The 12,991-nt window shown below is 47.6% G+C and overlaps 1 protein-coding gene across 1 annotated transcript in view; it reads left to right on the plus strand.

Moving 5' to 3' along the window:
* Nucleotides 1-1,978: 1,978 nt before the first annotated feature.
* Nucleotides 1,979-12,991, plus strand: part of Card11 (caspase recruitment domain family member 11) — a 63,349-nt gene continuing 52,336 nt past the window's right edge. The window contains exon 1 of the mRNA XM_032887082.1: nucleotides 1,979-2,112. Within this exon, the coding sequence (XP_032742973.1) occupies nucleotides 2,106-2,112 (7 nt within the window). The 5' untranslated portion in view covers nucleotides 1,979-2,105. The remainder of the gene's footprint in view (nucleotides 2,113-12,991) is intronic.

Genomic DNA, 12,991 nt, shown 5'->3' on the forward strand with positions numbered 1-12,991 from the left:
TTTTTAAGTTTTTCTCTTACTGTTGTTCCATTTTCGCAGGTGTCTTCTACCAGTTTGCTTCTTGGGCTCTGTCTGATGTAGACATTTTATGCAAACCATCCTTGGCACTCTATGCTTAGGTGCGAGGCAACAGAATACAATGTGTATCAATTTTGCCCATGATCTAATGGTCTTCCCTGTGGACCAATCCAAACCTGGAAGCTTGATTTAAGTCTGCCCTGAGCTTATCTAAGAACATGGTCTTTGCAAAGAACTCTGTGCGCACACTTTCTAGTCATAACTCTTCTAAAACGTTAACCCTTTGTAACCAGTTCCAGAGACCATATGTTAGTAGAGTGAACTCTAAGAGACCCGGGTCCGCATTCTTTCTTCGTACTGATGTGACAAGCTTCTATTTTTGTGTCACTAAGATGGTCAAGGTGACAGTGTACCACCACTCCCCAGGTAGTCCAGTTACTTTTCAAATTGCTGTGGACCAAACCCCTGACCAGAGGTGACTCAAGGAAGGAATGGTTTCCTTTGGCTCACAGTTCGGGTGACACAGTCCATCGCTGCAAGGAAGCCATGATGGTGGAAAGTTCCTGAACATGATGACAGGAGGCTACTTGCCCGAATCTCTGCAGCTTGGGATAGGGGGTGAGGAGAATGCACACATAGCTCTCTTTGTTTAGTTCATGACCCCAGACATGAGACAGCGGCTTCCCCCTCAGCTAATCGTCCCTGGACTGCCCTCACAGACATGTCCAGAGGTGTGCCTCACTAAGGTTCCATTGTTCCCCAATCCAGTCCATTGCCGGTTGAAATTATGCATCGCAGAGACTGACATGTAAAGACCAGTCTATCGGCATTAGGGATGAGAATCCCCATCATTGAGTTTGCCCGGAAGTCAACATCAAAAGCAATCAGGAAATCGATTTATCAAAACAAAGTCCTAGAAAATTTTCCCTGCTTTGAGACCAGGTTCTCAAAAGCCATATTGAAACTTTGCTCATCTCCCGAGAGACATGATCTGACCCCAGGGCACTTTCTCCCTCATCACTCGCCACAGCCCAGGGCAAACATGTGTCTGTTCCTGTCCTGGTTGCACAGCTGGGGGGACCACGGAGGGACCAAGAAGATATTGTCAAGAGACTCATGGCTCTGCCACATCCCAAAACCAACAACCTCTGGCAGATCATCCCGAGCTGCCAGACACTGGCAGGAGCAGCTCGAGACAGCCAGGGAGAACCAATGTCACCAGCGATGGATGCTCAAGGCTCAAACTGAGCACGTTCCTGATTACACTGCAATGTCCCATGGTCCTTGTCTACCTGGAAGAAGAAAGGACATAGGGCAGTGGCCCACGGCCCCCAGGGGGTCTAGGAACCTATCAGAGCAGCTTCCTCCTTCTCCACCTCCACGGACTTTGAGTCCCACCTTTCCCTCTCCTGGACCTCTTTCCCCAGAAGGAAAACTGAGCTTGTGCCCCGCCCCAACGCCCCACAGTCACCACTGGGTTCCCAGCGTGACTGAGTCCAGGATTAGCAATACCTATGTCAGTCACCATGAGGAACACCACCCTTGGGAAATTAAAGATTGTGTGAACCGTGGCGGGTTCCTTACCAAGTCCACAGCCGGCTGGAGGGCAAAGACATAATTCATAGCGAAGGGAAGTCTGGTGCTCACTGCTCAGGTCCTTATGAGTTTGTAGCTGAGTAGAACTTCTCCATTCTGAAAGGTGTTTGAGTTTCCACCACACAGGCCACAAGGGACCTCAGTCCTACCACCTACGCATCTCTCCGTCCATAGGTCTCAGTATGTGTGGTCAATGGCTCCCGAAAGCTAACATCCTACCATTCACGGTGTCCTGCACCAAACACTGTCCCCCGGAGATACGCACCTGGGGATTCGTTTCCCAGCAGAGACCTTTATGATTCTTTGAATGTTCTCCTGCCTCTACCCCTTGCTCCAACCTGACAATTTTTCCTGTTTCAGATTCTGCCCAGATCCACTCCAGATCCAACATCAGACTGGCCCAAAGGAGGACAGCGGGCAGCCAGGAAGTGTGACGGTCACATCTGGATAACAGTTCCACATCTCTTGTTTATAGAGCACCAACCGACCGTATGCCAGGTACCGTTCTATCTCTATACTGAAAAGCTAAGGTCTGGAGTAATTAGTCATTTTCCCGTTGCTCAGATTAAAATGCCTGGCTAAGTCACTTTAGGTACTGAAGGTTCGTTTTGGCTCCTGGCTGGAGAGGACAGCCCACTATGGCAGCTGTAGTCAAGAAGCAGAAAGAGATGACTGCCAGTCCTCAGCTCAATCTCCTTCCGTTCAGTCCAGAACCTCAGCCCAAGGTGACACCCACTATTAACCCCATCTAGATAACCTTTCATGGGTGTTCCCAGAGGTGTGGTCTCCTAAGCGATTCTAGATTCTGTCAAATATCAGTTGCTGTTAGCCACCCCCTGGAGGTGTTCTAAGACGTCATGTAGGAGAGAATGGAAGCTGGAGTCTGGGGACAAATAAAGGAAAGTGCAGCTTGCCTGGCATAAGGTTGTGGCAAGACTGTGGGGCTGACAGGAAGTGATCTATGGAAGCCTGTACAGGTCAAAAAATCAAGGATTTTTTTAAATCTATGCATGTATGTATCTATGTGTGGTTTTGGTTACTGTTCATTGGTGCTGTTGTGGTTTGGTTTGGTTTAGATTTTTTTGAGACAGGGTTTCTCTGTGTAGCCCTGGCTCTCCAGGAACTCACTCTGTAAACCAGGCTAGCCTCAAACTCAGAGATCTGCCTGCCTCTGCCTCCCCAGTGCTGGGATTAAAGGAGTGTACCAGCACTGCCTGGCTATATGCATGTTCCGATATGGGGACGTGCATGTGTGTGTGTGTGTGTGTGTGTGTGTGTGAGAGAGAGAGAGAGAGAGAGAGAGAGAGAGAGAGAGAGAGAGAGAGAGAGACTGTGTATGTGTACACATGCATGTAAAGGTATTGGTCCTCAGTCACTTCCCACCTCTTCTTTGAGATGCCATTCTTTTTTGGTTCTTTTTTTCGGAGCAGGGGACCGAACCCAGGGCCTTGTGCTTCCTAGGCAAGCGCTCTACCACTGAGCTAAATCCCCAACCCCGAGATGCCATTCTTGCTGGCCTCAAACTTCACCCCTTAGGATGGTTGTAAGCTTGCAGGGATCCTCCTGTCCCTGCCTCCCATCTCCAGGATTACACGGTATAATTTTTATGTGGATTCAGGGGATCTCCATGTTTGAAAGGCAAGCACTTTACTGAGTGAGCTATCCCCCTGAGTTCCCAAGATATGTTTTTTGAAGACAGGGTCTTGCTGTGCAGTCCAGGCTGGCCTCATACTTGTGATTCGCCAGTCTCTGCCTCCCAAGTACTAAGATAACAAGTATGCCACCAGGCCTGGCTAAGATGAGTATTTGAATGTTAATTATACCAATGAAAAATTGACATGACGAGTGAGAGAGAGAGAGAGAGAGAGAGAGAGAGAGAGGAAGGGCAATGCAAGTCTTAAAGCCAGCACTTGGGAGGCAGAGGCAGGTGGATCACTGAGATCGAGGCCAGTCTGGTCTACAGAGTGAGTTCTAGGACAGCCAGGACTACATTGCAAAAAAGAGACAGAGAGAGGGTGGAGGGAAGGGGTAAGGAAGGGAGGGGAGGCAAGAAAGGGAGGAGAAAGACAGAGAGAGACTAGTGGGAGCCAGCAGCTATGATGAGGTTGGTGTGAGGGTAGCAGTCTTCCCAGGTCCATGGTTAGACTCAACAGAGCCAGGACTCAGGCAGGTTAGGCGCGAACCCTCCATCCCTGCAGGCTGTGAAAACCAAGAGTCTCTGTGTATCAGAGGGAGACGCAAAGGCAGGTTGCTTTCAGGGCCGTGGCATACACCACAGGATGGTAGAAGTGAACAGGATGGGTCAGCTAAGCTGCTTAAAGGGAAACTGAACTGGAAATTGAGTCCGTGATGTTTGATTCTTTCGGACTGACTATGGTACCCATAGCCCTTGTCTGTGAACTATTTTGTGCACTAAAAGTGTACACATAGGGAGCATAGTTGACAAAAACGTAATTACACACTTGTGTCACCAACTGAGACCCAGAGTTGCATCAGTGATGGCTCCTGGACACCCTTCCAGGATCACATACGTCTGCCTCTTCTCAGGATGAGCCAACATTCTGATTTTTTTCTACTTGGGAGAAGGAAGGTATTGAGGACGGAACACGTTATCTCAGGCATATGATAGGACTGTAGTTGCTCTACCACTGAGCCACACCCCAGCCCCTCACTGGGGATTCTAGGCAGGGGCTCTACCACTGAGCCATGCCCCCAGCCCCTCACTGGGGGATTCTAGGCAGGGGCTCTACCACTGAGCCACACCCCCAGCCCCTCACTGGGGGATTCTAGGCAGGGGCTCTACCACTGAGCCACGCCCCAGCCCCTCACTGGGGGATTCTAGGCAGGGGCTCTACCACTGAGCCACGCCCCCAGCCCCTCACTGGGGGATTCTAGGCAGGGGCTCTACCACTGAGCCACACCCCCAGCCCCTCACTGGGGGATTCTAGGCAGGGGCTCTACCACTGAGCCACGCCCCAGCCCCTCACTGGGGGATTCTAGGCAGGGGCTCTACCACTGAGCCACGCCCCCAGCCCCTCACTGGGGGATTTTAGGCAGGGGCTCTACCATTAATCCATACCTACAAGCCCTTTAAAATATTTCTGAGGCATGATTTCTCTAAGTTTCCAGGCTCACACTGAACTAATTGTATAGCCCAGGCAGGCTTTTAACCTGTGATTTTTCTGCCCCAGATTCCTGAATATCTGGGATCTCAGACACAAACCTCCAGACTCAGTTTAAATGAAGTGATTTCAGTGAAGGTTCAGACACGATGCCTGGTACACTGAGCCACTTCCGTAGGTTTTGTGATTCTCCTTCTGTGGGCCTTACTATCTATCCTACTGTGGCAAGGTCCTGTGGTTTTTTTGTGTCAGCAACTGACTCTCACTATGGAACTGAGTCCCTCCAGTGGGAGGAGTCACAGCACGCCCTGGATCTCCTGAGTCATTCAGAGCAGCTCTCAGTCCATGGTGACTCCATGTTACTCATAACGTGTCAGTTCCCGTGATACCTCAGGCCTGTGACAACCTTGTCTCTGAGGCTAGAGGTCCCCAACATGTGTGACTATGGAGAAAGGTTTTACCACAGTCATTTCCTGTGTTGCTTACTGCCCTGGTGTACACAGGGCACCTCATGATGCCGCTCTCTGACACTAACACCCTGTGCTGTGCTGTGTCCCTGAAGGGCAGGACGCCATGCTTCCTAGACTCTTTTCTACTCAGCCCCCAAATGTATGCCCTTGGCACCTGGCTTGTAGCTCTTTGCTGAGAGGGTCCTGGCACAGAGTCACACATTTGCAGTTCGGAGGCTCGGGGCAACAAGGCACCCACCATCTTATAGATGAATGGGCCCAGAGGTGGGGAGAAAGTGGGGGGCGGGGTTACAACTTCAGGGAAATGAAGTCAGTGTCCTGGTTTCTTCTCTTTTGTTGTCATAATTAAGCACCCTGGCAAAAGACAGCCTACAGTAGGTAAGGTTTGTTTTAGCTCGTTCCAGGTTACAGTCCACCATTGCAGGGGAGTCAAGACAGGAACTGGAGGCACCTAATTACATCACTTCTGTGGTTAAGACACAGAACAATGAGTACTGTATGCTTAGTACTCAGTTCATGTTCTCTATTCGCATACAGTCCAGGGCCTCAGCCCAGGGAATGGTTCAGCCCACAGCAGGCCAGGCCATCCACTTTGACCGGTCCAGTTAAGAAAACATTCCCTCACAAGTGTGTTTACAAACTAACCTGACCTAGAAAATTCTTTCTTAAGACTCTCTTCCTGGGCTGGAAAGATGGCTCTTCCAGGGGACCTGAGTTCAATTCCCAGCAACCACATGGTGGCTCACAACCATCTGTAATGGGATCTGATGCCCTCTTCTGGTGTGCATGAAGACAGTGACAGTGCACGGACATACATAAAATAAATACATAATTGAAAAATAAAAGACTCTCTTCCCAGGTGACTCTAACGTTGTATTAACAGCTAAACCCGACGGCCATAGAAACTGAGAGCAGGGAAAGGGAGAGAGGCTCACCACTGGTGCCAGGGTTCTGTTAGGTAGAAGCAAAATGTTCTAGCGTGCGATCACACAGTAGAGAACTGTTCTGTCTCCAAAGGTCAAAAGAGTGTCTTGGGAGATGTCTCAGTGGCTAAAGCACTTGTTGCATAACTGTGACAAATGAATATAAATGTTAAATAGTAAATAGGAATGGCGACCCATTTGTAATCCCAACACTTAGAATACAGAGACAAGGGATCCCAGGAACAAGATGGACAAGCTCTGGGCTCAAAATATAGATGGAGATATATACATATATATGTGTGTGTGTGTGTGTGTGTGTGTGTGTGTGTGTATCTTTATTATATTATACACATTATTATATATATTGTTATACACTATATATGTATGTATCTCCATCTATGATATATATATATATCATATATGTGTGTGTGTGTATCTTTATTATATTATACACATTATTATATATATTGTTATACACTATATATGTATGTATCTCCATCTATGATATATATATATCATATATGTGTGTGTGTGCGCGCATCTGTAAGTCAGTCTGACTAATGCAGATGCACATTCCTGCACATACATGTGCAAATATATGCAAACACACATAAAGTCACAGTAGAGACACAAACACATACACAAACACAAAATAAAATTTAAAAGCTTTTGATGTGAAGTCATTATTTATGCAACAACATATCACACGTCAACTAAATTCTTGCTTGCTCTCCAGAAATCAGGCTTGTCTGAGGCTCACAGGGAAGGGAACCGAGTGATGCATCAGGACAGGTGATCCCAGGCCCCATGTCTCATGGAACCTCATGTCTCCCTGAGGCCTCATCGCACTGACCCTTCCTCTACTCACTCACCCCTCTCTACCCCCAAAGCTGCAACATCCCTGTGCTTCTGCTTCCTCATGGTTCAGCTGGAGGTTGCACAGTGACTCAGGCTCCATCTTCTGGTCTGGTTACACACACACACATGCACATGCACACACACACATGCACATGTACACACATGCATGCACACACATGCACATGTACATACATGCACACACACATGCACATGTACACTCACATGCACATGTACACACATGCATGCACACACACATGCACATGTACATACATGCACACACATGCACATGCACATTCACATGCACATGCATGCATTCACATGCACATGCATGCATTCACATGCACACACACATGCACATGCACACTCACATGCACATGTACACACATGCATGCACACACACTTGCACATGTACATACATGCACACACACACACACATGCACATGCACACTCCTTGGCCACATATACAAAGCTCATTGCCTGGAAACTGGTGAGTGACATCCTACTTAAGCCAGAGGATGACCAGGAGGGTCTATTTGACATTAACAAGGTGTCAGGGCAGTAGCTCTCAGAGAGGATGTGGTTGGGAGTAGACACTAAAGAATCAATGTCCCGGGCTTTGTAAACTTATTGCAAATATGGAGAAAATGAATGGGACATTCCTGAATGATGAATAGGTTAAATCAGAAACCACACAGGAAGATGGTTGCATCAGTGAAAGCACACAGCACCCTAGAAAATGTGGGGTGCAGTCAAAACACTTGAAGGGAAGAAAATCCCAAGAAATGATGAAGATAAGGGCTGAGGTGAATAGATCTGAGATAGGCACAGAGCAGAGAAAGCCAAGGAAGTCAGGAATCAGGACTTGGTGTGCGTGTGTGTGTGTGTGTGTGTGTGTACGTGCATATACACACACAAGTGTTTTTAGGTGCATGTATAGGATTCATTTATCCTCGGGGATGCCATCCACCTCCTTTGAGACACTGACTCCTCTCACTGACTCCTCTCTCTTCAGCCCTAGGGATCTTCCTGTCTTCACCTTTCACACCTCCAGCCACACCTCTGATTTTTAGTAGGTTCTGAGGCTCAAACTCAGGACCTCAGGCTTGCCCAACAAACGCTTTACCCACTGGGCCATCCCACCAGCCCTTGGAATGGCTCTCTTGACATCTCTTTACCTACTCCGACAAAGAAAATAGGAAGATGGCTCAGACTAGTAGAATCGGAAATAGAAAGAGTATTGCATCTGACTTTACAGACTTGAAAGAGATTGTGGTCAAAGCCATAAGCAACTATCACCGATAAATAGGACAACATTAGGGAGACAAAGTTCTGTAATGATACAGACAACCAAAACCAGCTCAATCAAAAGAAAGAAAGAAAAAGAAAAACCCAGAACATATAAACTGACCCATAGCAAGTAAAAAGAGTGATCCCATCAAAACGCCGATGGGTCTGGGGAGGTGACTCTGTCTGCAAGCCCTTGGCATGCTTGTATGAGGAGGATCTGAGCTTCATACCTAGAAGCCACGTTTTTAAGAACCTGGTGCAGTGGCACACTCCTGTAACCGCAGAACTGGGAGATAGACAGGAAGGCCTCTGGGGTTTGCTGGTCAGCCATTTTAGCTCAGTCAGAAAGTTCCGGGCCAGAGAGAGACCCTGTCTCAAAATAAGGTAGGTGATACCTGAGGAACAACACCTAAGGCTGACCTATGGCTTCTACGTACACGAACATACGTGCACAAACACACACATATGAACCTCAACACACAGAGAAAAGCATATACTCAAATGCCTTTAGTTGTCAGCTGGATTAAGCAGGAGAGATTTTAACATTAATTCTCCAAAACCTCTTCCAAAAAGTTGAATGGGTAAGAACATTTCCCAGGTCATTCCTATCAGGCTGGGATGACCCTGAACTCACAACCAGACATTACAATTAAAGAAAACCACAGATGGGTAATGCTTATGAATACAGACGCAAAATCCTTTTTATCTTACAGGAAATTAAGTCAAGTTCTCTCTCTCTCTCTCTCTCTCTCTCTCTCTGTGTGTGTGTGTGTGTGTGTGTGTGTGTGTGTGTGTGTGTGTGTAAATTGGATTCACCCTTGGGGTGGAAGGTTTAATTAACATCTAAAAATCAGTTCATGGAACATACCACGTTGATAGAATCTTAAAAGCCACATGATCATCTCAATAGATGCAGGAAAGTCTAATTTAACAAAATCAGAATTGATGAGCCATTCATGACAGCAATGGTCAACAAGTCAGGAATGTGAGGAACTTCCTGAGTCTAATAAATGACATCTATTAGAGGAGAGGGAAAGGGAGAGGGAAAGATATATAAACACACACACACACACACACACACACACACACACACAGAATCATGTTCAGTGGCAAAGACTTGGGATTTATCCCCTACCATCAAGAACAAGAAAAGACTGTCCATTCTCTCTACTTCTGTGCACTGAGGTGCTATACAGAGCAATTAGGTATAAAGGAGAAAGAAAAGACAAAAGAGCTGGTGGAGGGAAGCCCAGTGGTAGAGCCCCTGCCTAGAATCCCTCAGTGAGGGGCTGGGGCGTGGCTCAGTGGTAGAGCCCCTGCCTAGAATCCCTCAGTGAGGGGCAGGGGGTATGGCTCAGTGGTAGAGCCCCTGCCTAGAATCCCCAGTGAGGGGCTGGGGGCATGGCTCAGTGGTAGAGCCCCTGCTTAGAATCCCCCAGTAAGGGGCTGGGGTGTGGCTCAGTGGTAGAGCCCCTGCCTAGAATCCCCCAGTGAGGGGCTGGGGACATGGCTCAGTGGTAGAGCCCCTGCCTAGAATCCCCCAGTAAGGGGCTGGGGTGTGGCTCAGTGGTTGAGCTCCTGCCTAGAATCCCCCAGTGAGGGGCTGGGATGTGGCTCAGTGGTTGAATTCTTACATAAAAAGCCCTGGGTTCCATCTGTACCACAAAACTATATCTATTAGCACACGCTCTCTCTCCCTCCCCACCTCTGTCTCTGTCTCTCTGTCTCTCTCTCTGTCTCTCTCTGTCTCTCTCTCTGTCTCTCTCTCTCTCTCTCTCTCTCTCTCTCTCACACACACACACACACACACACACACAAATGTAACCAGATAGAAGTAATAGTCTCTGAGATTAAATGATCTTACACATAGGTAATCATAGGCCCCTTACAAAGGAGCTATTGAAACTAATAAATAATTTCAAATGACACAGGCTTCCCAAAGGCCAGAGCCTCCCACCCAGATGTACCACTCTAAGGGCCATGTCTTCACACACAGACCTTTGAGTAGCAGTCAACATCCACGCCGAAACAGTCCCTGCAAACTGTGAAACATTACTGAATAAAATTAAATATTTAAAATCAGCACATGAAAATCAATCGTGTATTCATACGCCATCAGTGAACATTCCTCAAATGAATTTAAAGAAGTAAAGCCCATTTATAATCATGGAAATAATAAAAGCCACGTAGGAATAAATTTGTCAAAAGAAATGCACGATTTACTTGCTGTATTAGTGAGTGTTCTGACGTTGTAATGGAAGTCCCTGATACACGACGCTAAGGAAGTTAAAAACAGGTCACACTCTGGAGAGTCCAGGATCAGGTACACTCTGGTTTTGGCAGCCCATAATGGTGAGAGAGATTGTCAAGACAGAAAGGAGAGAGAGGGAAAGAGGAAGAGAGGGAGGAGGAGGAGGGGGAAGGAGGAGGGGGAGGGAGGGAGGGAGGGGGGGAGGGGGAGAGGGGGTGGAGAGAGGAAAGAGAGAGGGAGAGGGGGAGGAGAGAGGGAAGAGAGAGGGAGAGGGGGAGAGGGGGAGAGGAGAGGGAAGGGAAGGAGGAAGAGATTTTTTCATATTCCTTTTATATCCTATATCCCTGGTGACAGACCTTTGGGTGACATTTGACATTCAACCTGTGGCACACTAGCAATTATAAACCATGGCTGGGAGAACTGAAAATGTAGCCACAAGGAAAGGCGTCCCATGTTTGTGGACTGGGAGACTCCGTCTTGTTGGACAGCAACCCCCAAGTCCCTCTTCACGTTGTGTGGGTTCACTATCAGAGTAGCAGCAGAAATGGCAGGGGAGGGCCTGGAGAGGCGCAATTCCCACCACACAGGTAAAAGGCCTGACACAGCGCTGCACATCTACAACAGCAGCACTAGGGAGGCCGAGGCAGGAGGATCCCTGGACCTCACTGAGCAAACAGTCCAAACAAATCGATGAGCTCTGGGTTCACTGAGAGACTCTATTTTTTTAAAAAAAAAAAAAAGAGTGGAGAGTTACTGAGAAAGCCAACAAACATCAGATATTGGCTCCACATACCTACGTACATACATGTGCACATGCGTGCACACAACACACACATCCAAAGCAACTAAGTAATGAATCCTAAAATTGTAAGGGGTATCTTATTAGCTGCCAAAGCTACTGTCAAAAAAAAAGGGTTGGAGAACTCCTATTTCCTAAAATCTACTGCAAATCTGTGTAAGCCTAGGCAATAGTTCTGGCATGAAAATGTAGATCAATGCAATGGTGTTGAGGGCTCAGGAACAAACACTGGCATTAGCCAGCTGATGTGCAGAGTGCAGGGTCATTCAGTTGGGGAAGATTAAATTTATTTCCACCAAATCACACGCGGACAACTAGATATCTACACAGTTTTAAATGCAATTGAAGGGGCTCACTTCTCTTGCAGAGGACCAAGGTTTGGTTCCTAGTGGCTCACAACCCCTTATAACTCTAGTTCAAGGAGACCTGTGCCCTCTTCTGACCTCCATGGGCACCTGCACTCATGTGCAAACTCACATACAGTCATATACACATAGGCAAAATTAGAGTTTTCATCTTGAAGATAAAGGATTGGGAGGAGGAGGAGGAGGAAGAAGAAGAAGAGGGGGAGGAGGAGGAGGAGGAGAGGGGGAGAGGAGGAAGAGGAAGAGGAGGAGGAGGAGAGGGGTAGGGGAGGAGGAGGAAGAGGAGGAAGAGGAAGAGGAGGAGGAGGAAGAAGAAGAGGAGGAGAAGGAGGAGAAGGAGGAGGAGAGGGGGAGGGAAGAAGGAGGAGTAAGAAGGAAGAGGAGGAGGAAGAGGAGAAGAAGAGGAGGAGGAAGAAGAAGGAGAAGAAGAAGAAGAAGGAGGAGGAGGAGGAAGAGGAGGAGGAAGAGGAGGAGGGGGGGGGGGAGAAGGAGGAGGAGGAAGAAGAAGAAAGAAGAGGAGGAGGAGGAGAGGGGGAGGGGAGAAGGAGGAAGAAGAAGAAGAAGAAGAAGAAGAAGAAGAAGAAGAAGAAGAAGAAGAAGAAGAAGAAGAAGAAGAAGAAGAAGAAGAAGAAGAAAGAAGAGGAGGAGGAGGAGGAGAGGGGAGGGGAGGAGGAGGAGGTGGAGGAAGAGGAGGAGGACAAGAAACAAGAACAAGAATGAATGCACTTAGACCTTTATCTGGTTTGACTGTGACATGCCCCCCATTGGCTCATGGGTTTAAACACTTGGGTACAGCTGGTGGTGCTGTTTGGAAAGAACATGTGTATAGAACATTTAGGAAGTGCAGCCTTGACAGAGGAAATGGGTAACTGGAGATGGGCTTAGAGGCTTTATAGTTTGGCCTCCATTCCTGTTCCTCCTTTGCTTCCTGACTGTGGATGTGATGTGACCGGTTGATCCCTGTTTTTGCTACCACACCTTCTCAACCACAAGAGACTGATCCCCTCCAACTGTGAGGCAGAACGAATCCTTCCTCACTTAGGTTGATTTTGTTGAGGTATTTTATCACGGCAGCACAATCAGATGCCTACCTCATACCACAAACACAATTTGATGAAATGAGTCATAAGCCTTGATTTGAAAGCTTAAATGGAAAACTGTGACGAGGAAAACTGTAAGTCATCACTGCTTTGCTTTTAGACCAGTGTTTCTCAACCTGTGGGTCGTGACCCCCTTTGGGGTTAAGGTCACATATCAGACATCCTGCATCTCAAATATTTACTTCACAATCCACAAAAGTAG

The sequence above is a fragment of the Rattus rattus genome, chromosome 16 (assembly GCF_011064425.1).
Source record: "Rattus rattus isolate New Zealand chromosome 16, Rrattus_CSIRO_v1, whole genome shotgun sequence".
NCBI lineage: Eukaryota > Metazoa > Chordata > Mammalia > Rodentia > Muridae > Rattus > Rattus rattus.